Source organism: Eriocheir sinensis, chromosome 24 (assembly GCF_024679095.1).
Source record: "Eriocheir sinensis breed Jianghai 21 chromosome 24, ASM2467909v1, whole genome shotgun sequence".
NCBI classification, from domain to species: Eukaryota; Metazoa; Arthropoda; class Malacostraca; order Decapoda; family Varunidae; genus Eriocheir; species Eriocheir sinensis.
Window position 1 is genome coordinate 18,476,844 of NC_066532.1, and position 25,260 is coordinate 18,502,103.

General features: G+C 43.1%; 1 protein-coding gene and 1 long non-coding RNA gene across 12 annotated transcripts in view; both read left to right on the forward strand.

The window, feature by feature from the left end:
- The window catches only part of LOC127003009 (forkhead box protein O-like), a 111,846-nt gene that overhangs the window by 18,229 nt on the left and 68,357 nt on the right, over positions 1–25,260 (forward strand). Inside the window, exons 2-7 of the mRNA XM_050869363.1 lie at positions 8,624–8,812; positions 11,219–11,437; positions 12,881–13,153; positions 13,971–14,135; positions 17,783–18,244; positions 21,943–22,191. Of these exons, the coding sequence (XP_050725320.1) occupies positions 8,663–8,812; positions 11,219–11,437; positions 12,881–13,153; positions 13,971–14,135; positions 17,783–18,244; positions 21,943–22,188 (1,515 nt within the window). The 5' untranslated portion in view covers positions 8,624–8,662 and the 3' untranslated portion in view covers positions 22,189–22,191. The remainder of the gene's footprint in view (positions 1–8,623; positions 8,813–11,218; positions 11,438–12,880; positions 13,154–13,970; positions 14,136–17,782; positions 18,245–21,942; positions 22,192–25,260) is intronic.
- Positions 18,251–21,940, forward strand: LOC127003013 (uncharacterized). 11 transcript variants are annotated; one of them, XR_007756833.1, is made up of 4 exons: positions 18,251–19,833; positions 19,909–21,084; positions 21,235–21,698; positions 21,802–21,940. It is a non-coding gene; the product is annotated as an uncharacterized LOC127003013 (long non-coding RNA). The 11 variants fall into 11 exon arrangements; XR_007756828.1 differs by having other exon boundaries at positions 21,235–21,584; positions 21,791–21,936; XR_007756832.1 differs by having other exon boundaries at positions 21,235–21,496; positions 21,600–21,936.

Sequence of the window (25,260 nt, forward strand, 5' to 3'; positions counted from 1 at the left end):
ACCCTTTCCCCCTATTTCCCTTTACCTATTCCCCCCTTTTCCCCTTTTCCTTCACCCTTCCCTTTCTCTTTTATATTTCCTACATTTTCCCCCTCTTCCATTTCCCTGTCCTTCCTTTCCTCTTTTCCTCTTTCCTTCCCTTTTCCTTCCCCATTCCTTACCTTATTTTTCCCCATTTTCACCTTCCTGTTATTCCCTTTCGTTCTCCTTTCCCTTCTTCTTCCTTCCCTCTTTCTTATTCCCTACATTTCACCCTCCTTCTCTCCTTCCTTTCTTTCCTCTTTATCCATCTTTCTTCACTTTCCCTTTCCTTTCCCTTACATTCTCTCTCTCTCTCTCTCTCTCTCTCTCTCTCTCTCTCTCTCTCTCTCTCTCTCTCTCTCTCTCTCTCTCTCTCTCTCTCTCTCTCTCCCACTTTATCATATTCCCTTTCTTTCCCCTTTTCCTTATTCCATAGATGGATAGATAGATAGATAGATAGATGGAAAGGAGAGAGAGGGTAGGGGGGGGGAGTGAATAACAGGAACCTAATAATATGGGGGAACAGAATTTTTTGGAAAGGTAATATAGGGAGACAGGTAGGTGGGTAGAGGTAGACAGGTAGGTGGGTAGAGGTAGACAGGTAGGAGATGACGCTTATATTGACGGTGTAGGCAGGCTCGCATAGGTAAGGAAGGAAGGTAGGTAGGTAGATGGGTAGATCACATTCAGGTAAATCTAGGTAACCAGGTGAATGGGAAGTAAGGTAAGAAGGAAGGAAGGAGAGAATAACAGGTAGAGATACTTGATAGGAAGGTAGATAGATAGATAGATTGATAGATAGGCAGGTAAGTAGGTAAATGAACATAGGAAATAAAGGAAACGTAGGTAAAGATAGTTAGAGAAATAGGCAAGTAAAGGAAGGGAAGAAAGAAAGATAAGGAAAGAAAGGAAGGAAGGAAAAAGAAAGAAGGGAAGGAAAGAAGGAAGGAAGGAAAAAATAGAAAGCTGAAAAGAAGATAAAAAAAAGAAAAAGGAAAGAGGGAATAAATGAAAAGAATAGGAAAAAAAAGGAAAAAAAGGAAAAAATAAGAAATGAAGGCAATGAGAGAAGGAAAAAAAATATACAAAAAAAAAGAAAGGAAGAAAACAAGGAATGCAGAAAGAAAGAAAAGAAGGGAAGGAAGGAATTACAAGGAAAGAAGAAAGAAAGGAAGCAAGGAAGGAAGGAAGGAAGACCATATTAAGGGCGACCAAGGTAAGGTACGGGAATATTAGCAAGGAATGTAAGGGGGGGGGGGGGGTCAGGGGGAGGAGAGGGGGTGTAGGGGGCAAGCTGGGGGGGGGGGGGGGAGTGGGGGGAAGGTGAAATTTAAATGGCTAAGATCACCCATTGCCAGCGAGGGTTGTTGAGGTATTAATAGAGGAGGAAGAAGAAGAGGAAGAAGAAGAAGAAGAAGAGGAGGAGGAGGAGGAGGAGGAGGAGGAGGAGGGGTACTTCTAGTGGTGATGGTGAGGATGAGGAGGAGGAGGAGGAGAAGGAGGAGGAAGAGGAAGAGGAAGAGCAGGAATAAAAAGGAAAATATATACTGATTGGGATAAGAAGAAGAAGAGGAAGAGGATAAAGAATTAAAAGAAAAGGAGGAAAATGGAGAAGAAGACGAACAAGAAGAAGAAGAAGAAGAAGAAGAGGATGACAAAGAGCAGAAAGAAAATAAAGAGGAGACGAATAGAAAATGATAGGTAAAAAAAGGGAAAAAAAGGAAAAAGATAGGGAAGGAAAAGGGAAGAGGAAATGGAAGATAGTAAGATAATGAAGGATACAGACTCCTCCCTTTCCCTCCCCTCTTCTTCTCCCTTCTTCCCTTTCCTTTCCCCTTTCTTTATTCACTCCCCTCTTCCTCCCCTTTCTTCCCCTTCCTTCCTCCCTTCCTTCCCTTTTCTTCCATTTGTTCCCCTCTTCCTTCCCTTTCCCTCCCCTCTTCTTCTCCTTTCCTCCCTTTCCTTCCCCCTTTCTTTATTTACTCCCCTCTTCCTCTCCTTTCTTCACCTCCCTTTCTCCCTTCCTCCCTTCCATTTGTTCCTCTTCCTTCCCCTTCCCTCCCCACTTCTCCTTTCTTCCCTTTCCTTCCCCCTTTCTTTATTCACTCCCCTCTTCCTCCCCTTTCTTCCCCTTCCTTCCCTTTTCTTCCATTTGCTCCCCTCTTCCTTCCCCTTCTCTCCCCACTTCTTCTCCCTTCCTCCCCTTCCCTTCTTACCCTTCCTTCCCTTTTCCTTCCTTTCCCTCTCCCTTCCTTCCCCTCATCCTTCCATTTTGTCCCCTTTCCTCCCATCTCCTCCCAGTGCCTCTCCCCTTCCGCCCCTTCCTCCCCTCCCCCCCCCCCCTCAGTTGGCAGGGGGAGACCAAAAGGGTGGAACCAATAAAGTCAATTACATATGTAGGGGGAGGAGGGAGGGAGAGAAGGAAGGAGGGAGGGAGAGAAGGGAGGAGGGAGGAAGAGAAGGGAAGGAAGGAAGGAGGAAGGAAGGAAGATGGAATGAAGGAAGGAAGATGGAAGGAAGGAGGGAAGATGGAGAGAAGATGGAAGGTAGAGAGAGAGAGAGAGAGAGAGAGAGAGAGAGAGAGAGAGAGAGAGAGAGATTGACAGAGGAGTAACAGGTGGTTTCTTTCCTCTCCTCCTCCTCCTCCTTCTCTTCCTCCTCCTCCTCCTCCTCCTCCTCCTCTTCCTCCTCCTCGCGTCACTGAGTCTACGGAAATTTATTCGATGAAGCCGCGAAAGAAATCGAAAAAAAAAGGTTGTTATTTTTGTTCTTCATGTTTCTCCTTTTTCTTCTTTTCTTCTTCTTTTTCTATGCCTTGTAATTGTCTTTCAGTATAATCTTTTTTTTTTTATTCTCCACTTTTTCTTCTTCCTCTTCTTCCTCTTTTTTTTCCTCCCTTCTTCTATTTCCTCTTTTTTTTTCATTTCTATACTTTTTGCTTTTCTCTTTCTCCTTCCTCTTCTTCCTCCTCTTTTTCCTCCCTTCTTTTATTTTCTCTTCTTTCTTTTCTATATCTTTTTCTTTTCTCTCAGTATTAACATCACTCATTAATTATCTTTTCTTTTACTGGCTTCTTTCCTCTTCCTTCCTCTTCTTCCTCTTTTTTTTCGTCCCTTCTTCTTTTTCTTCTTTTTCTTTTTCTATACTTTTTTCATCATCATTATCTTTTCTTCTTTTACTGTTCATATTTTCTACTTCCTCTTCTTCCTCCTCCTTTTCCTCCTCCTCCTCCTCCTCCTCCTCCTCTTCCTCCTCCTCCTCCTCCTCCTCTGTAACACTAACACACAAACCATCCCACTCATACAGACACCAGAATAATACGTGTTTTTTTCCCAAGATATTCTCGTTTAAAGATAAAAATAAAAATAATAGGAATAATAATACTGATAATGATACAGTAATTAGGACTCACCTGATCTAATTAACCTGAGTCTTACCTTTCATTTACCTTTCTTTAATTGGGGGAAAGAGAAAGGGTTAGCGATTTTACTATTATTATTATTTTTTTTTTATTATTATTATTGGTAGTGGTGGTGGTGGTTGTGATAGTAGTAGTAGTAGTAGTAGAAGTAGTAGTAGTAGTAGTAGTAGTAGTAGTAGTAGTAGTAGTAGAAGTAGTAGTAGTAGTAGTGTTTAAATCCTTTCTTATTTTTGTTTTGTTTTTCTTTAGTTCTCTTTTTTTTTGTCTTCTTTTGTCTTGACTTTCTTTTTCTCTTGTTATCTTTTTTTGTCTTTTTTTTTCTTTTTTTTGTCATTTTTTTCTTTCTATATCACAATCCTATTCCTTTTCTCTTCTTTCTTTTCGTTTTTCATCTCTCTCTCTCTCTCTCTCTCTCTCTCTCTCTCTCTCTCTCTCTCTCTCTCTCTCTCTCTCTCTCTCTCTCTCTCTCTCTCGTTTGCCCATTTTTCTCTCCATTGTCTTCTCTTCCTCCTTTTTTCCTTGTCTTCATTTTTCCTCTCTTACTCTTTTCTTCAATTTCTTTCCTCCTATTTCTCTTCTTCCTCTCTTCTCTTTCTTCCTCTCTCTTCCTCCTTTTTTCCTTGTCTTCATTTTTCCTCTCTTACTCTTTTAATCAATTTCTTTCTTCCTATTTCTCTTCTTCCTCTCTTCTCTTTCTTCCTCCCTCCTCTCTCTCTCTCTCTCTCTCTCTCTCTCTCTCTCTCTCTCTCTCTCTCTCTCTCTCTCTCTCTCTCTCTCTCTCTCATTAGTTTCACCTTCTGGGCGTCCAATTAAAAGAGATTAGTCGGTCTTCGTCGCTCTAATGACCCGACGTTCGGCATTTCGTTGTAACTAATGAATTCGAACCGATATTATTTTTTTTTCGTTTTTTTTTCCGTTTTTTTGTGAGTGAATTTCAATCGTCATGTTATCGGTCTTTGGGGTGAGAGAGAGAGAGAACAATGACGTGAAAGTGAACGAATAGAAAAAAAAATATGAGAAGGAAGGAAGAAGGAGAAGAGGAGAAAGCGAGGAAGAAAGAAAAAAGAGGAAGAATAGAAAAGAGGAAGAAAGAGAAAAGTAAGAGAGAAAAGATTAATACAGAGAGAAAAGGAGGAAAAGGGGATAAGAGAGAGAGAGAGAGAGAGAGAGAGAGAGAAGAAAGGGGAGAAGAAAAGGGGTCACACATATCTTTTTTCATGGGTAACTAATTTTTTTTTAATGGAAAGAAGACACTGAAGAAAAATTGGGTCATTCATATATTTTCATGGGTAACTATTTTTATATTTTAGGGAAAGAAGAAAGGGAAGAAAAAAGGGGTCATTCATATTTCTTTTCATGGGTAGCTAATTTTTATTTTAGGGAAAGGAAAAAAAGGAAAATAACAGGTCAGTATACTTTTTCTTTTTTTTTCTTTTTTTAAGGGAAAGAAAAGAGGGAAGAAAAAATGGATCAGTATTATTTTCTTCTATTTTCTTTCTTTTCTTCGCCATTAATAAGTTTTTGAAGTTTAAGTGTTCTATAAATATTTAAGTCTTTCGTAATGAAGTATTGTAAGTGCGTAGTCTCTCTCTCTCTCTCTCTCTCTCTCTCTCTCTCTCTCTCTCTCTCTCTCTCTCTCTCTCTCTCTCTCTCTCTCTCATCATTTCCTCACGACCACCACCTACCTCCCGTTCCTCCTCCTCCTCCTCCTCCTCCTCCTCCTCCTCCTCCTCCTCCTCCTCCTCCTCCTCCTCCTCCTGTCACAAGTCTTCATTTCCAGGTGACGTTCAGATACCTGTTCGCTTCCGTCATATTACCTCCTCCTCCTCTCCTCCTCTTCCTCCTCCTCCTCCTCTCCTCCTCTTCCTCCTCCTCCTCCTCCTCCGTCTCCGCTCTTAACTTCTTTTTCGTTCCCTTACTTTTTCAATTCATCTCCTCCTCCTCCTCCTCCTCCTCCTCCTCCTCCTCCTCCTCTTCGTTCTTCTTTTAATTTCAATTTTTCATTTTCGTTTTTTCTTTTTTTTCCTCTTTGTCTTACACCTCCTTGTCCTCTTACTTTTTTTTCTTCATCCTTTTCATCATCATCATCATCATCATCTGCTTCCTCCTCCTCCTCCTCCTCCTCCTTCTTCGTCCCTCCTTTGTCATATTCCTCTTTCACCTTTTTTTAACTTTTCTTTCTTTGTTTTTATTTCCGTCATTTCACTTATAAATTTTCTTCTCAATTCGCTCGTGTCGTATTGGTCTTCATTGATGTCTAATTTTCCTTTTCTTCTTTGTAATTTTTTATTTATTTTCATTCTATTATAATTTTTCCTCTTTTCTTTTATTGTCTTTGTTCTCTTTTCTTCCCTTTACGCCTTGTCTCTTTCTTTCTTATTTTCTCCTTCTTTTGGTTATTTTGTAGTAGTAATAGTAGTAGTAGTAGTAGTAGTAGTAGTAGTAGTGGTAGTAGTTGGAGTGTTATTCATCTGTGTGTGTGTGTGTGTGTGTGTGTGTGTGTGTGTGTGTGTGCGTGTCCTTCCCCAGGTGTCTCGTCAAAGGCCATACCTGTGCAGTCCTTGTTAATGATCTCTCTCTCTCTCTCTCTCTCTCTCTCTCTCTCTCTCTCTCTCTCTCTCTCTCTCTCTCTCTCTCTCTCTCTCTCTCTCTCTCTCGTTTGCGCATTAATCCCTCCATTGTCTTCTCTTCCTCCTCTTCCTCCTTGTCTTCCTCTTTCCTCTCTTACTTTTCTCTCTCCTTTTCTCTCTCCTCCATTTTTTTCTCTTTTCTTCTTGTCTTTTCCTTCGCTTTCATGTTTTTTTTCTTACTTTCCTTCTCTTTTTCTTACCTCTTCTCCACTTCCTCTTTCGTTTCCATCTTATTCATCACTTTCTTATCTCCCTTTTTCCTTCACTTGTTTCATCTCCCTTATCCTCTCCTTCATCTCCTTAACCTCCCTTTCTTTTCCCACCCTTCTTTCCCCTCCTCTCATCCTCCTTTTCACATCTCTCTCTCTCTCTCTCTCTCTCTCTCTCTCTCTCTCTCTCTCTCTCTCTCTCTCTCTCTCTCTCTCTCTCTCTCTCTCTCTCTCTCAAATTATCTCTTCTCTCTTCACCTCTTTCACTTTCTCTCTTATTTCCTCCTCTTCCTATCCTCACCTCTCTCTTCTCTCTCCTTTCCTCTTCCTCCTCCTTTCGTTTCTGTCCCATTCCCTCCTTCACATCCTACTATCTCTCTCTCTCTCTCTCTCTCTCTCTCTCTCTCTCTCTCTCTCTCTCTCTCTCTCTCTCTCTCTCTCTCTCTCTCTCTCTCTCTCTCTCTCTCTCTCTCTCTCTCTCTCTTCTCCTCCTATCCACCTCCCTCCTTCACTTCCTCATCCCCTGTCTCTTCTATTTCCCCTTCTCGACGTGAAGAGGGGAAGAAGGGAGGGACGGTGTATAGAAAGGGAGAGTGATCCATATTGATGTAGATAGGTGGCTGGAAGGCTGAAGAAGGTGAAAGGGGGGGGGAGTTTGTAAAGGAAGGGGGAGAGGAGGAGGAGGAGGGAGGGGAGTGATGGTTTGAAGGAGAGGAGTAGAGAGAGGGAGAGGAGAAATAAACTGATGGAGAAGGAATATATAAGAAGAGACGGAAACAGACAGACAGATAGAAAGACAGACACACAGAGACAGACAGATAGACAGCCATAGCGATAGACAGGTAGTAGTAGTAGTAGTAGTAGCAGAAATTGTAGTAATAGTAATAGTAGTATAGTAGAAGTAACTGCAAATTTAGAGGTAGTAGTAGTAGTAGTAGTAGTAGTAGTAGTAGTAGATAACACAGTACTTTCGAAACAATATAAATAGTAGTAGTAGTAGTAGTAGTAGTAGTAGTAGTAGTAGTAGTAGTAGTAGTAGTAGTAGTAGATAACACAGTACTTTCGAAACAATATAAATAGCGGTAGTAGTAGTAGTAGAAGTAGTAGTAGAAATGGTCGTCGTCACAGTAGTTAGTGGTCGTTATGTACCGCATCGTCTTGGCATCGCGGTCTGAGCCTCGTGTGCGGGAGCGTGTGGCCGCGGTTCGAGCCCCCGACAAAGGCTTGGGGAGACAATGGGCCGGGTCGGGATTTGCCTTCCCCTGCCTTTGTGTGTCCCCCCCGCCCAGGTAACGATGCTAAATTTTTACCTTAATTGGCTTGAGCTTGGCCTGTAATGAAGCCCTCCGCTATTATCCCCGAGGCTTCTTTCTTGTCTTCATTCTTGCCCTGTCTTGTCTTCGGTACCCTCTTTTTGTCTTCTTTCTTTTGTCTTCGATTTTTTGGGGGGGTAACTTTTTTTTTTTTTTGTGTGTGTGTGTGTGTGCGTGTGTGCGCTGATTTTCTTTACCTTGCCTGTGCTGTCTTCATTCTTGCCCTGTCTTGTCTTCGGTACCCTCTTTTTGTCTTGTTTTTTTTGGGGGGGGTCGACTTTTTCTTTACCTGTCCTGTCTTCTACCTGTCTTCTGCTCTTCGTAACCTGCTTTTTCTTCGGTTGGCTTCATTTTGCTTTCTTGTCCTGTCTCTTTCTTCTGTCTTTTCCTTTCTTTTTTCTTCTTTTCTTTGCTCCTTTTACACTCTTCCTTCTGTCTACTCCTTTCTTTTTTCTTCTTTTCTTTATTCCTTTCACACTTTCTTGTCTACTTCCACTTCCACCCCTAATAACCTCGACGTGTTCTTACCTTACAGAGCATTGAATCCTTTATATGTTCACCCACAACCATTGACCCAACCAAGTTTTCCTTTCTTCCTATTGTAGCATTGAATCCCCTTTTAGTTTCACCCGGAAGCTAAACTCACTAAACCCAACTTACTTTTCTTCCTTGCTTCAGTTAATTGTCTTCTATTTATACCCAGAAACGCTGTCCAAACCCAACTTTCTTTCTTATCTTTCCAGCATTGAATTCCCTTTTATTTTTACCTAGAAACATGGACTAAAACTAAGCCGATTACCCCAACGTTCTATTCTTCTAAGCCACTGAACCTCACCTTCTCTTCCTCCCTCGCAGAACTCCATCCGCTACAACCTGTCTCTCCACAACCTTTTGTCCCTACCCAAAAAAATTTCCAGCATTGAATTCCCTTTTATTTTTACCTAGAAACATGGACTAAAACTAAGCCGATTACCCCAACCTTCTATTCTTCTAAGCCACTAAACCTCACCTTCTCTTCCTCCCACGCAGAACTCCATCCGCCACAACCTGTCTCTCCACAACCGGTTCATGCGAGTCCAGAACGAGGGCACCGGAAAGTCCTCGTGGTGGGTGCTGAACCCCGACGCCAAGCCCGGCAAGTCCACGAGGCGCCGCGCCAACACCATGGAGGGCGGACGCTACGAGAAGAAACGCGGACGAGTCAAGAAGAAGATGGAGGTGAGAGGGGAGGGAGGGTCTGTGTGGGGGGAGTAGAGAACAAGGGGGAGGTGAATGTGTGTGTGTATATGGTGGGTTGGGGGAGGGGGGGGTCTGTGTGTGTGTTTTTGTGTTTGTATGTATGTGTGTGTGTGTGTGTGTGGGTGGGTGAGGGGGTGATGGATATGTGGGTAAGAGAAAGGGTATGGGAATCAATGCTCTGTTAGACAAGAAAGCAATAGGATCACGAAAAGAGAGAAGGGAAGGGATTCAATGCTCTGTAAAGTAAGAAAGCAATAGGATCAGGAAGGGTTGAGTTCTACAATTTAAGAAGAGAATGTTGGGTTTACTAACTTGAGTGTGTCCCTATTTCTGAGTTAAGTAAGGAGGCGGGGTCGATTCAGTGCTCAGTAAGGTAAAGAAAGAGTAATAGGGTTTAAAAGGATTGTGTTACGTGAGAGTTTAGGTGAAGGAGGATAAAGTTCTACAAAGGGAGGAATGGAAGATTGGGGGTTTTGTATCATAAGTGGATCAGCATTTCTGGGTAAATAAAAAGTTCCACAAAGGAAAGAAAAAGTTGGGATCAGTGACTTAGTTGGATGAAGGAGTTTGTGCTGGCAAGGAAGAAGAATTGAAGGAGGGGAATGAATAAGGGAAAAAAAGGTGTGTATAAGTGAATGAGTGAATGTATGTTGCTAGGAAAGGAGAGTCGAAGGAGATGAATGAATGAGAGAAGAAAAATGGAAGTGAATGAGTGAATATATGTTGGTAGGAAAGGAAGAGTGAAGGAGATGAATGAATGAGAGAAGAAAAATGGAAGTGAATGAGTGAATATATGTTGGTAGGAAAGGAGGAGTGAAGAAGATGAATGAAGGAAAGAATGAGAGAAGAAAGAAATATGGAGGTGAATGAATGAGTGCATATTGATAGGAAAGGAGGTTAGAAGAGAAAAGGAGAAAAGAATAAGGGAAGTAAATGAATAAATGAATAGTGATTGGAAAGTAGAGGAGGAGGAGGAGAGAAAAAATGAAAGAAGAAAGATGAAAGTGAATAAGTGACTATGTTTGTAGGAAAGGAGAGTAGAAGGCGAGGAATGAATAAGAGAAGAATGAATGAGGAGGATGGGTGAGTATTGACCGGGGAAGAAAGTTGAAGGACAGGCTGGGATAAGGGAAGAAAGGTAGGAAAGAATATAAAAGGTTGCCCGGGAGAAGGAGGCGAGTGTGCTTAGTTGAGGCGTCAAAGAAAGGAGGGATTGCTGGAATGAAGGAAGAAGGGAATCAATGAAGAATAAACAGAAAGAGGAATGAAAGGAATGAAAGAAGAAAGAAAACTATGGAACGAAAGGAATGAAGGAAGGATAGAATAAAGAAAGGTGGAATAAAAAGTATGAAGGAAAAATGAAAGAAAGATAGAACTTCCATCTTTTTACATGAATTCAATCACCTTTCTCTATTACCTGTCTGTCTTACCTGTGTCTCAATGAATCTTAGAATATGTCAGCAAACTACCTGGTCATCTCTTTACCTGCATTCAATTGCCTCCCTCTACCTACCTGTCTGTCTTACCTGGCTCAATGAATCTTAGAGGTGTCAACAAACTACCTGGTCATCTTTTTACCTGCATTCAATTACCTCCCTCTACCTACCTGTCTGTCTTACCTGGCTTAATGAATCTTAGAGGTGTCAACAAACTACCTGGTCATCTCTTTACCTGCATTCAATTACCTCCCTCTACCTACTTGTCGGTCTTACCTGGCTTAATGAATCTTAGAGGTGTCAAGAACTACCTGGTCATCTTTTTACCTGCATTCAATTACCTTTTTCTATCTACCTGGTTACGTTTTTTATATGAACTCACGTCACTTTCTTCACCTACCTGCCTACCTTACCTTTGAATTAATCTGAGGTGTCATGAAACTACCTGATCATCTTACCTGCATCCAATTAACTTTTTCTACCTGTCTGTCTTACCTGTATCTAAGTCAATCTCTTCAGGCATTAAGGGACAGCTAAGGGTAAGGGGTAAGGGGTACGACTCCTCTATGGTCATCTTTTTTAAGCATTCAATCAATTTTTTTTCCTACCTGTCTCTTACCTGTCTTTACCATTTTCTCCGGGCGTTAAGGAATAGGCTGGACACGACTTCTATATGGTCACCTTTTGTTTATGCATTCAATCAACATTTACTACCTACCTGCCTGTGTCTTACCTGTGTGTCTTACCTGTCTGTCTTACCTGTGTCTCCATCACCCCCACAGGCGTTAAGGAATGGGTTGGACACGACTTTCATATGGTCACCTTTTCTTTATGCATTCAATTAACATTTTCTACCTACCTGCCTGTGTCTTACCTGTCTGTCTTACCTGTCTGTCTTACCTGTGTGTCTTACCTGTCTGTCTTACCTGTGTCTTCATCTCCCCCACAGGCGTTAAGGAATGGGCTGGACACGACCTCCTCTCCCTCCTCGTCGATGAATGAGAACCTGGACCTGTACCCCGACTCGCCGCACACCCACCCGGTCCACCCCGCCTACAGCCACCTCTCCCCCCAGGACTACCGCCCCCGCGCCTCCTCCAACGCCTCGTCCTGCGGCGGTAGACTCTCGCCCATCCCCGCCATTGAGTCTGATATGCACGACTCCCAGGTGAGGCCACGAAGGGTGTGTGTGTTTGTGTTTTTGTGTTTTGACCTGTTTTGTTTTGTTTTCTTTTTCTTATTCTTCTCTTTTCTTCGTTGTTTTTTGTTTTCTTTTATCTTATTTTCCGCTTTTTTCTTTTTTTTCTTATTTTCCTCTTTTTTCATTTTGTGTTTCATTTGTTTGTTTGTTTTTCTCTTTTTCATTTTGTGTTTTTATTTGTTTTCTTTTTCTCTTGTTTTGTGTTTATTTTTTTCTTATTTTCCTTTTTTTTCTTTTTTTTATGCTTTATTCTTTCTTGTATTATCGTTTCTTTTCTGTGTTTTTTTCCTATTCCTTTATTATTCAGTTTTATTTTGAAGTGTTCTGTCTTTTTTTTCTTTACTCTTGTCTTTATTTTCTATTGTATTATTTTTTTGTGTTTTCGTTTCTATTACTTTTTATTTTTGCGTATTTTCTTCTCTTATTTTTTTTTCTATCCTACTTTCTTTATTGTCTTCCTAATATTTTGCTTGTTGTGGTTTTCTTCTTTTTCTGTTTTCTTTTATCTTTCTTTTCTTCATTCTCTCTGTCTCCATATTTGCTGTTTCTTCCTCTCATTCTTCCTTTTTCTTCTGGTTCCTGTTCGCGTTTTCTTCCCTTCTTCTACTCACCATTCTCTTCTTCTTCCTCCTCTTCCTTCCTCTTACTCTTTTTCTTTTTCCTCTCTTCTATTCTTCATTCTCTTCTTCTCCTCTTCCTTCCTCTTAATCTTTTTCTTTTTACTCTCTTCTATTCTTCATTCTCTTCCCCTTCCTCTTATTCTGTTCTTATTCCTCTCTTCTGCCTCCTCCTCTTCTTTCCTCTTATCCTTTTTCCTTATTCCTCTCTTCTACTCTTCATTCTCTTCTTCTCCTCTTCCTTCCTCTTCTTCTCTTTCTTATTCCTCCTCTTCTCTATAGCCAGTGAATATGTGTATATGTTAATGAATAAATAATGTATAAAGTATATTTTCTGTTAATTCATCATATAGGAATTAATTACCTTATATCATTATTAATATCTCTTACTTAATTACCTGTTCTTCCCTCACTCCTTCCTCCCTCCCCTCTCTCTTTCTTCCTCCCTCTCTTCCTCCCTCCTCCTCCCCGGCTTCCGACTCCCCTCTTCATTCATTCATTCATTTCCCTCTCATTCTCCTCCACTCCCATCTGATCCTCCCCCTACTTCCCTCTTCCTCCCCCACTCCCCTCTCTTCCTCCCCTACTCCCCCGTTCCTCCCCTCTCACATACTCCCCTCTCTTTCTCCTCTACTCCCATCTCATCCTCCCCCTACTTCCCTCTTCCTCCCCCACTCCCCTTTCTTTCTCCCTCACTCCTCTTCCTTCCTCCCTGCTCCCTTTTTCACCCTCCTCTCTGTTCCTTCCTCCCATTTTCCTCCCCCGTTCCCTCTTCCCCTTGTCTCCTGCGTAGGTACCCCCAATGTCCCCGGGGCTCGGTGGGTGGGGGGGCGAGTATTGGCCCCACCACCCCCACCACCCCCACGCCCACCCTCACGACCGCTACGCCGATCAGCTGGTAGATTCCATGGGGGAGGGACTCAAGCTGGGGCCGACCGACTCCTGGGGGGGACCCGGGCGTATCCCCAACCCCCAGGACTGCCTCAAGCTGTCCCAACTCTCCCCCCACCCCCCCACCGCGCACATCAACGGCTTCGTCCACCCCCACCACAGCCACCACCCACAGGTAAACGCCCTAATTAAGATATCCAGGTAAATTTACACCTTTCTCACGTCATCACGTCTCCCGAAATTGACCTCTTTTGGCCACTCTCTATTTTTATCTTTTTTTTAGGAGCAGCATTTAGAGGGGTGGGGGGTGGGGGGGGGTCCTACACTTTTTTTATGCCCTTAAGCTGCTTCCTTACCTGTAAAAAAATAATATGGCCTTAATGATCTAAAACAGGTAATCTAACGCACCTTTTCCCCGTCACAGGTAAAGTGGTAATGCCTTTAATTAACACTAGGTAAAGCAACGCACCTTCCCCCATCACAGGTACATTAGTGGACCTTCATTACCGTCACCAGGTGGAAATAACGCACTTTTCTGCAGCACATATTAAGGAGAATGCTCTAATTAATACAACCAGGTAGAGGCAGAGGTAAATAAAAACACGCTTAGGTTTATGTTGTCAGCTTGGGCCGGACTTAAGTGAACAGACTTAAGTAAACTGACTAACTAGTGATGCAATTCTCACAACTATATATTGAGTAATTCATTGTTTATTTCACTATTTTTTTCTTGCTTTTTGTTTCATTAATTGTACTGATGGAAATTTGGTGTTTTTATTATCATTATTGTTATTATTATTATTATTATTATTATGTAAGCAGATGGAGGACTCTTCACAGCTATTTTATCCCTCTTACCTGTCCTAACGTCCAGGTAACTAACTAACTAATTACAGGTGAGAGAGGAAGAGGTAAAGAGAGAGGCAGGTAAGGTGTGTCCCAGGTACGTCCGCTGTGCCCCCAAACATTCCCTTCCTTCCTTCTCTCTTCAGGGTTTCAACACCTTCGAGGACTTTCATCGGTTCGGGCCCCACACCCCCCACGGTCCCCCCTTCCCCCACCCGCCCGCCCCCCACCCCCCGCTCCCCCAGCAGGATAAGATGCCCACGTCTGCACGCCCGCATCCTCACAATAATTATTCCCTGACCAATCTCCAGGTATGTATAAGGCTGTGTGTGTATGTGTGTGTGTGTGTGTGTGTGTGTGTGTGTGTGTGTTTGGAGGGGTGGGTTTTGTGTGCGTGTGTGTGTGTGTGTGTGTGCGGTGAGGTTTGGAAAGGGGGAGGAATGTGTGTGTGTGTGTGTGTGTGTGTGTGTGTGTGTGTGTGTGTGTGTGTGTGTGTTCGCTGTCTTATCTCTTTCAACGTTAATATCGTTCCCGTACCCTCACATGTCTAGTATCTCACACTCCTCCTCTTCCTCCTCCTCTTCCTCCTCCTCCTCCTTAACCCTATCAAATTCCCTAACCAAGCTTCGTCCAACACTGAATCAGAAGCGGCTATTAATACTAGCTCCACTTCCCAATGTTTATCCTGCCCTCTCAACCTCGTAACCCCATTAGCTAACCCCGTAGTCTGCCTTGCCTCAATTAACCTCTGTGATGCCGCGGGGAAGCTGAGAGGGCGCCACTAACACTCCCTGAAGCATGCCATATCACTCTGTTGGACTTGCCATTGCCACGCTTATCGAGTTAGAGAGAGGTACAGATTATCGTCGGTGTTATAAGAGACTTTCGGTTCGCACATCAGCTATTTCTAAAGGTCAAAGAGGGGGTCAGTCGGGTTCTAATGAGTGTTTCTTTAGATTCACGGCACAGAGGAAGGGTCAAACTACCACCAGGGCCATAAAACTACCCCTTGGAAATGCCCACAACTCCTATGAAAGCCTTGTCAAATATCTGTACTTGGGCGACGGAATGTTTAGTAATATAGCCCATTATGAGTTCTTGCAGATTGTTTTTGCAGATTGTTTTTTTTTTGTGTAGTAGGCCTTTAAGGAATTTGGGCCTTTTCATTCATTTGTTGTTGCTTGGATAGAAGATTGATACATTTGAGGTTTATTTATTTATGAGTTAATTTATCCATGGCTAACATATTTATGAGTTACCTAATGTTGCGAAATTGCATGATGCAGCAGTTATGTAAATCCCTTTTCCTATTTAATACAAAAAATATATTAAAGCTGATGATTGTGGCACCAAGAAATGTAATCATATAGAGAAGTAGATAAATTTAAATACAATGATGAAACGCCCAAACGAAAAAATAGACAAAAAAAAAAAACTTAAATAAGATAAACTAAAATTAAATGAAATAAATAAAATAAGTTTGAATAAAATAAGAAAAAAAATAATAGAAAATCAATAAATCAAGCTTGTTCCACTCCTCAAGACTAAAGTTATCTCAAAACCTCCAAAGTCTTGTCACTGGTGAAAATATTATGACCAAGGAATTATGATCCCGTTCCCGTAGCTCGGAAATGCTGTAGTTACCCCTTGAATATCCCTCCCTTGACACACACACACACACACACACACACACACACACACACACACACACACACACACACACACAGCTCGACGGCCGCTTCATACACCAACGCTATCTGCTGTAGTTTGAGCTAAATATGCCACTCTACGTTTTCTTTCATCCCCATGTTCCGTTTTCTTTCGCTCCCTCATACTGATTTGATTTAGTTCGGGCTTAAGAAAACACACCATAATACGTTTTCTTTCACCCCCAATAACCCCATGTCCCATTTTCTTTCACTTCCTTTTACTGTCATGCCGTGTTTTCCTTTAGTGCGGGCTCAAACGCACACCCATTGCGTTTTCTTTCACTTCCGTAATTCCACATCCCATTTTCATTTGCTTCCGTTTATTACCACGATTCTCGGTTGATACAAATAAATTACATCACTTATTCTCTAAGACCCCCCTTTCAAAATATCACCCACACTCGTTTTCTTCACCCCTAACCCACCCAGCTCCCATATTTGTTTAAGCCATAACTAATCAAAACTACTCAATTCAATTCAGGCTTATAAAACTCTGGCACGTCTAGTTTTCTTTAGCTCCCCCTCAAAATATCCTTCGCATCCCTTTTTTTTTATCCCCAGCTCAACAAAAAATACACAATTCAGAGATATTAACCACCCCTAACCCACCTAGCACCTATATTTGTTTAAGCCATAACTAATCAAAACTACTCAATTCAGGCTTATAAAACACTGGCACATGTCTAGTTTTCTTTAGCTCCCCCTCAAAATATCCCTCGAATCTTTGTTTTCATCCCCAGCTCAACAAAAAATACACAATTCCGAGGTATTAAACCACAGTACACGTTTAATTTTCTTTGGCTCCCCTTTAAAATTCCACTCGTACCTCATTTTTTTTTTTTGCCCTAACTCAACAAAACCTCACAACTCAGGCATAAGAACAAAACTACGTCACATTTTCTTTAGCACCCCTCACAGAACCACGGCATTGTCTCCTGTACCTTCCCTTCCTTGTCCCTCCCTCCTGTAGTCACCCATTACATCCTGCATTCTTAGCCTAACACCCCCCTTAAGGAGTCCTAACACAGGGGAATCCTATCTGTAGCTGGTATATAGAGTCCTCGACCAGGCATCCTACTCTGGTGTATGTAGACTAACAGACATAGACAGCACGCCCTTACTAACACAACTAAAGAGGACAGCACCGCCTCCCTTTACGCCTTCTGTAGCTAGAACGTTAGACACCACAGCAGGGTACCATTGAGGGCCTCGTGTTGGTGTGGGCTAGTCCGGGCCGGCCTTGCAGGGTCTAGCGCAGGGCTACTCAACTACTATGAGCAAAGGTCCAGTTAGACAAGTTGAAATGTGTGTATGCAGGGGTCAGGGTAAATATTGCAGCTGGATCCCAGGCTCCAGGAGTAGATGAAATATAGTTAAGCAACGTGAAGGTCCTGGCGCTGGATTCTTGCAAGTCTGTTTCCATCGCCAGGACTTTCATGTTATTTAATGATAGTTTTCTCCTGGAGCCGGGGGGGGGGGGTCCAGCTGCAACACTCCGAAGGTCCGGATTCTGACCGCGGGCCGCCAGTTGAGTAGTCCTTGGCTGACTTGAGTAGTGTGTCGTGGCGAGTGACCTGTTTTGCATCAAGGGGATCTTCCTTGTTTTTTACCCGCTTGCCAACCTGTAGCCTTAAGTTTGTTTATTTTTTGTTTGTATTCCACCAAAACCTGTTTATATTGTTTTGTTGATTTTGAAGTCTTTTAAAATGGTTTTGTGGTTGATATTTTCTTTAATTGGTTCAATGTTTTCACTTTGCTGCGGCATTTTTTTAACACCTTCGCGGGGTTACAAATAACGTGGTCATTCGCCATTGTATATCACTGTTCACTTGTTTTACACTTTATTACACTTGTTACACCGTTTTCGAAAGAGTAAATAATCAATGATTCACTGTATTTTACAGCGTGTTGTCAATTTTCACACTTTTTACACCTTTCAAAGGTCAAATGGTCGATGGTTTGCTGTGATTTGTCGCGTGTTCACTTTTTATATTTGACCGTTGAATTATTGATGATTTGCTCCAGTCACTTTGCTTACATGAGATGCCTCACACTCACGTAAGTTAACTGTTCACTCTGACACACATTAACATCCTCGCAGGGTTAAGTCAATGATCTGCTTCACTTTGTCACATGTCACTTTTCACACACTGTTTCACACCTTCCGTTGAGGTCATTGTAGGCGCGGGCGGCGCGGCGCGGCTCAGCAGGTCCCCGTGGTGACTCGTGTGTGTGGTGGTGTGTTTCAGGCCATGTCGCCGGCGCACAGCGTCCACAGCCTGTCGCCGACGCAGCCACTCGGGGAAGGCCACTACCCAGGGCCGGGCGGGGAGGCACATCAGCCCAACACCTTCCCCACGCCCCCCTCCTCCCAGCCCCAGCACACCGCCCCCACCGCCCACTCGGCCTCCACCAATGAGCCCAACATGCTGAGGGCAGCACTAACCCACCGTGAGCAGCAGCAGCAGCAGCACCAACAGCAGCAACAGCAACAGTCGCAGCAGTCGCAAACTCCGCAGCAGCAGCAGCAGCAACAGTCGCAGCAGTCCCAAAGTCACAGCAGCAGCCCGGGCAGCAGCGAGGCGGGGGGCGCGACGGGGTCCGGCCCCAGCCCCGCCTCGGGGAGCGGTTCCGGGGGACAGGTGCACATGCAGGACTTTGTGGACTTCGATACCCCGATCCAGGGTGGACTGGACTGTAATGTGGAGGAGGTAGGGGACTCCCTTGAGGGGGGCGAAGCAGGAGCCTGGGTCGAGCTGGTGCGCGAGTCCCGCCTCACCTCAGGAGCTGTTCGCTGCCCCGCCTGTTTGTAGCTGTAGGCGCCCCGTGTAGGCTGTAGCTGTGTTGTCTGTCCTGACCCACACGCCCACGCCCTAGCGGCGGCACAAGCCAGTGAACAGAAAGGAATCAGCCGCCCATACAACCCTCACTTCCCCATCCCAGCCACATCACACCCACTCACTCCTCACCCCTCCTTCCTCACCTCCCCTCTCCTCACTCCTTCCAAATAAAGCACCCACTCCACGGCCTCATAGCGTCACGCCCACTCCTCACTCCACTTGCTTCAGTACTTCTTCCACGTCCTCACTCCCGGATAAGATGCAGCCACTCACTCCACACTCCTCAGCACTGACCACTCCACCACTCCACGCCCTCACTCCTCGGCGTGTCAAGGAGCCCAGCGCTCGACCACTCACACTCATACACGCGTTGCCTCACTCCCCGGCCCTGAACGCAGCCACTCCACACACTCCACTCCTCATACTCCACTCCGCCACTCCACATGTCACTCCCCACGTGGCCAGACTAGGCACAGGAGCTCTTAGTGAGGACACAGACATGTTGAGGTTAAGGGAACGATAAATTAAAAAAAAGATAATAAAAAGCATTGTAAACTTTCATCTGCTTTACTTTCCACGCTGTTAAAGTTTACACGAGATCAAATAATGCATTCAGCAGCTTATTTAAATACCAGTTATTGCTATAAAACTTAATATAAAAAAGATCTTCGCTGTACGAGTTGGCTTTATTTTCTCTCTTTTTTTTTTCTTCTATAATATGCCTTCCCATTTTTTGTCCTTGGCCAGTGGCACGCTTATATGATGAGTGCTGTGTGAGTGGCGGAAGGAAGGAAGGAAGGAAGGAAGGAAGGGAGTGGTGATGGTGGTGGTGGTGGTGGTGGTGAGGGTCAAACCAGCATATCCCTCACTGGCACTCCCTTGGCACTGATCCTTTGTGTTCATTGGCATTGTCCCTCAGAGTCACTCCACCAATAGGCAATCAGATACTAAGGCCTGGCATCAGTCCGTCCGTGATCCCTGCGTCCGTGTCCTTGTCCGTGGCGGTCTGAAACACGCTTGATCACGTTTTCTTGGAATTGTCTCAGCTGGGTGATTGTAAAAGGGGAAGAAATGGAGGGAGAGAATTATATATGTGAAGAAGAACAGTGAGGTAAATTAGGGAATAGTAATGATGGAAGGAATTGTACAGTGGGGGAAAAAGGTAAAGGGAGGAAGAATAGGGAAGCAAAGAAGAGAATGGCAGTGATATAAGAACTTGTACAGTGGGGAAAATAGGGAAAAAGAAGGAAGAATAGGGAAGTAGAGAAGGGAATGGCAATGATGGAAGGAATTGTACAGTGGGGGAAAAGGGAAAAGGAAGGAAGAATAGGGAAGCAAAGAAGAGAATGGCAATGATATAAGAACTTGTACAGTGGGGAAAATAGGGAAAAGGAAGGAAGAATAGGGAAGTAGAGAAGGGAATGGGAATGATATAAGAACTTGTACAGTGGGGAAAATAGGTAAAAGGGGGGAAGAATAGGGAAGTAGAGAAGGGAATGGCAATGATGGAAGGAATTGTACAGTGGGGAAAATAGGTAAAAGGGGGGAAGAATAGGGAAGTAAGGAAGGGAATGGGAATGATATAAGAACTTGTACAGTGGGGAAAATAGGGAAAAGGGGGGAAGAATAGGGAAGTAGAGAAGGGAATGGCAATGATATAAGAACTTGTACAGTGGGGAAAATAGGGGAAAAAAAAGGAAGAATAGGGAAGTAAAGAAGGGAATGGGAATGATATAAGAACTTGTACAGTGGGGAAAAAAGGGAAAAAGAAGGAAGAATAGGGAAGCAAAGAAGAGAATGTCAATGATGTAAGGAATTGTACAGTGGGGAAAATAGGGAAAAGGGGGGAAGAATAGGGAAGCAAAGAAGAGAATGGCAATGATATAAGAACTTGTACAGTGGGGAAAATAGGGAAAAGGAAGGAAGAATAGGGAAGTAAGGAAGGGAATGGGAATGATGGAAGGAATTGTACAGTGGGGAAAAAGGGAAAAGGAAGGAAGAATAGGGAAGCAAAGAAGATAATGGCAGTGATATAAGAACTTGTACAGTGGGGAAAAAGGGAAAGGGAAGGAAGAATAGGGAAGATAATGGGAATGATTGAAAAAGAGGTACAATTAGAAAAAGGAGAGGAAAGAGAGAATGAAAAGTAAAGGAAAGAATAGGAATTAAAAAACAAAGGAAGCAATTAAGATTGAAAAAAAAATGCTGGTACTTCTTATATAATGAATAACATGGCGGGGTAAATTAATAGGTTAACTAATAGAGTGGAAAAAAAAAACAGGCAAAATTGACAGTCATGTAGTGAGAGCTAATGAGGTAGAGAGGAGAGGAGAGGAGGTAGGTAGGTAGGAAGGAGGGAAAGGAGAGAGGAAGAGGTAAGGTAAGGTAAGGCAAAGCAGGAAGGGAAGGAGAGGTAAGATAAGGTAAGGTAAGGAAGGGAAGTAGAGGAATAACAGAAAAAAGTAAGGTAAAAAGGAAGGGAAGGAGAGGTTAGGTAAGGTAAGGAAATAGAGGGATAACAGAAAAGTGAGGTAAGAAGGAAGGGAAGGAGAGGTTAGCTAAGGTAAGGTAAGGAAGGGAAGTAGAGGAATAACAGAAAAGTAAGGTAAAAAGGAAGGGAAGGAGAGGTTAGCTAAGGTAAGGTAAGGAAGGGAAATAGAGAAATAACAGAAAAGTAAGGTAAAAAGGAAGGGAAGGAGAGGTTAGTTAAGGTAAGGTAAGGAAGGGAAGTAGAGGAATAACAGAAAAAAGTTAGGTAAAAAGGAAGGGAAGGAGAGGTTAGTTAAGGTAAGGTAAGGAAGGGAAATAGAGCAATAACAGAAAAGTGAGGTAAGAAGGAAGGGAAAGAGAGGTTAGGTAAGGTAAGGTAAGGAAGGGAAGTAGAGAAATAACAGAAAAGTAAGGTAAAAAGGAAGGGAAGGAGAGGTTAGCTAAGGTAAGGTAAGGAAGGGAAGTAGAGCAATAACAGAAAACAGTAAGATAAGAAGGAAGGGAAAATGAATCAGGTAAACAACAGGTAGGTTAGACAAATTCACGCAGACTCACATTTCACCCGATTTAGAGGAATAACAGAAAAAACTAAGATAAGAAGGAAGGGAAAAAGGTCAGGTAAACAACAGGTGGGTTAGACAAATTCAATCAGACTCACCTTTGATCCGATTTAGAGGAATAACAGAAAAAACTAAAGTAAGAAGGAAGGGAAAAAGGTCAGGTAAACAAAAGGTAGGTTAGACAAATTCACCCAGACTCACCTTTGATCCGATTTAGAGGAATAACAGAAAAAACTAAGATGAGAAGGAAGGGAAAAAGGTCAGGTAAACAACAGGTGGGTTAGACAAATTCACGCAGACTCACCTTACACCCGATTTAGAGGAATAACAGAAAAAACTAAAGTAAGAAGGAAGGGAAAAGGGTAAGGTAAACAAAAGGTGGGTTAGACAAATTCACGCAAAGTCACATTTCATTCGATTTTCCACGGACGCAAATCACGGACAGGTTAATGATGCCCGATCTACCCCTTACCTGTGCACCTATACCTGGCTCACCTGACTAATCACTCGGCCCCACAGGTGATCAAACACGAGCTACAGGTGGAAGGGAACTTGGACTTCGCGTTCCCCCAAGCCCACCACGGACACCACGGACACCCGCACCTCCACGCCCAGTCCATGGCCCACTCCCACGCCCAGGCCATGGCTCACTCCCACGCCCACGGACACGCCCACGGACACCCAGACGCCCCACAGATGCCCACCCCACCTGGCATGCCCTACCAGTGTTCATCCATCGCTGCGGGCAATCAGTGGGTTCGCTAATGGGTGAGTACATGGATTTTTGTTCGTTAATGGTTTTTTTTTTTTTTTTTTTTTTTTTTTTTTTTTTTTACCTTGTTCTTGTTTTCTTGTCCTTTTGTGTCCTTTCCTCTCTATGTGTTTTATTTACCTCCATCTTTATTTCCTTATGTCTCTTTTTCTTGTTTCTTCTTCTGTCTCTTTTCCTTCATACATATGTCTTCACCTCCTCCTCCTCCTCCCATCCAATTAGCCAGCCAGGTAAGCCACAATTAATCTGTCTACCTGTTTTCCACCTGTTGATTGTGACGACCTTACCTCTCTCTGTCTCCTTTCGCCTCTACCTTCATATCTTATCTCTATTTTTCCATCCCTTATTTACCTTACATATCTTTCCCCCTCCCTCCCTTATCTTACCTTATCTTCACCTCTCTCGTTCCCTCCCTTCCTTCCCTCATGATTATCTCAATTTCTTATCTTCTTCCCATCCCGCTTCCCTTACCTCTCTCTGTCTCCTTTCCCCTCTACCTTCATATCTTATCACTGTTTTTCCCTCTCTTGTTTACCTTACATATCTTTCCCCTTCCCTCCCTTATCTTACCTTATCTTATTATCTCATTTTCTTATCTTCTTCCCATCCTTCTTCCCTTACCTCTCTCTGTCTCCTTTCGCCTTTACCTTCATATCTTATCTCTATTTTTCCCTCCCTTGTTTACCTTACATATCTTTCCCCCTCCCTCCCTTATCTTACCTTATCTTCACCTCTCTTGTTCCCCATATCTTATCACTGTTTTTCCCTCCCTTGTTTACCTTACATATCTTTCCCCATCCCTCCCTCCCTTCTTGACCTTATCTTTACCTCTCTCGTTCCCTCCCTTCCTTCCCTCATGATTACCTGTCTACTTTAATTTCTTACCTCGCCTCTCCTTTCTTCCTTTCCTTTCATACTTGACCTTACCATACCTCTTCCTGTCTTCTTTCCTTTCTATCTTCCTTATCTCACCTTGCCTCCCTTTGTCCCTCCCTTCTTCCATTACCTAACCTTGTCTAATCTTACCTCTCCCTCGTTCCTTTCGTCCCTTCCCTCCCTCCCTTCTTTCCTCCCTACCTCTTCTGTCCCCTTTCCCTCCCTTCCTCCCTCTATTGATTGGTAAGTAAGGTAATTTTTTTTCGGTTCCTTTAATTATGTCACACCTGTCGATTCTGCGCTACGAAAAGGTGAGTGAAATTAATTACCGTAATCAAACATTTCTGGATACCTTTTCTTTTTTTTTTTTTTTCGTCACCCCTGCACGTGATTAACCTCATTTTTACCTGTGTCGCGTTTTACTGTATATCACACCTGTTTGGGTACACCTGTCTCTCTTACCTGTGTGTGTGTTGGCTCTGTACTCATCGTTTCTGAATCTTTTTTTTTTTTACCTCGTTTTACCTGGTTCATCTCATTTTTACCTGTCTCATTTTGCTACATATCACATACCTGTTTAATTATACCTGTTCCGTCTTACCTGTGTGTGTGTTGATTCTGTGTTCATCGTTTCTGAATGAGAGGAAATGGGAGAAGAAAGAAAGGAGGAAAAGGAGGGGAGGAAGAAAAGATAGAATGAAAGAAGCAGGGAAGGAAAGAAAGGAATGAGAAGGAAAGAGAATAAGGGAGAAGAAAGAAGGAAAGGGAAGGGGGAAAGGAAAGATTGAAGGAGAAGAAAAGGGAGGGAAAGAAAAGGAATGAGAAGGGAAATATAAGGAAAGGAAAGAGAATAGGGGAGAGGAAAGAAGGAAAAGGAAGGGAGGAAGGAGAAGAAAAGGGAGGGTAAGAAATGAGAAAGGAAACATCAGGGAAAGAAAAAGGGACAAGGAGGAAAGGGAAGGGGGAAAGGAAAGATAAAAAGAGAAGAAAAGGGAGGGAAAGAAAAGGAATGAGAAGGAGAGAGAGAAAAGGGGAGGAAAAGACGGAAAAGGAAGGGAGGAAGGAGAAGAAAAGGGAGGGAAAGAAATGAGAAAGGAAACAGCAGGAAAAGAAAGAGGGACAAGGAGGAAAGGGAAGGGGGAAGGAAAGATAGAAGGAGAAGAAAAGGGAGGGAAAGAAAAGGAATGAGAAAAAGAGAATAGGGGAGGAAAAGAAGGAAATGGAAGGGAGGAAGGAAAGGAAAAGGGAGGGAAAGAAATGAGAAAGGAAACAGCAGGAAAAGAAAGAGGGACAAGGAGGAAAGGGAAGGGGGAAGGAAAGATAGAAGGAGAAGAAAAGGAATGAGAAAAAGAGAATAGGGGAGGAAAAGAAGGAAATGGAAGGGAGGAAGGAAAGGAAAAGGGAGGGAAAGAAATGAGAAAGGAAACATCAGGAGAGGAAAGAGGGACAAAATCATATCTAACTAATTATACATGTCTAATTACCATTCACCTGTTTTACCTGTCCTACACACACCTTTCCTTAATTAATTACCTTTGCTTTTTTTATTACAACAAAGGAGACAGCTCAAGGGCACAAAAAAAGGAAACAATAATAAAAAAAAAATTCGCTACTCACTGCTCCTAAAAAGCTCCTTATAAATTCAAGCACTTTCATATCACCAGGTAACCCAAATTAATCTACCTATCACCTTCGTCTACCTTTCCTACCTTCAACTTTCATTTTCACTTACTCAGCTTGCCCAATTTACCTCTCCTACCTTTCCTCCTTACCTCTTCCTACTTTTCCTCCACTTACTCCTTAATCAACGAAGTATTACCTGTCTACCTTTCCTATTTACCTTTTCCTCCCTTTCACTTTCCTTCTAATTAACAAACTCATCCTTTTCTACCTTTCCTCCTTATCTTTCCCTCCTTTTCACTTTCCTTCTAATCAGTACATTCACCTTTTCTACTTTTCCTGCCTACCTTTTCCTCGTTTTCACTTTCATTTCGCCAGGTAAGTCTCTAATTACTTACCTTACCTTACCTCCCTCCTTACCTGTCTTTACCTCCCTTCCGTACCTTACCTTTCCAACTTAACTTTTCCTCCCCTTCACTTTCCATTTCACCAGGTAAGCTTTTAATTAGTCGTGTCTATGTACCTTCCACCTGTTGATTCTGTCGCGCCTTCCAGCCTCACCTTCCTCA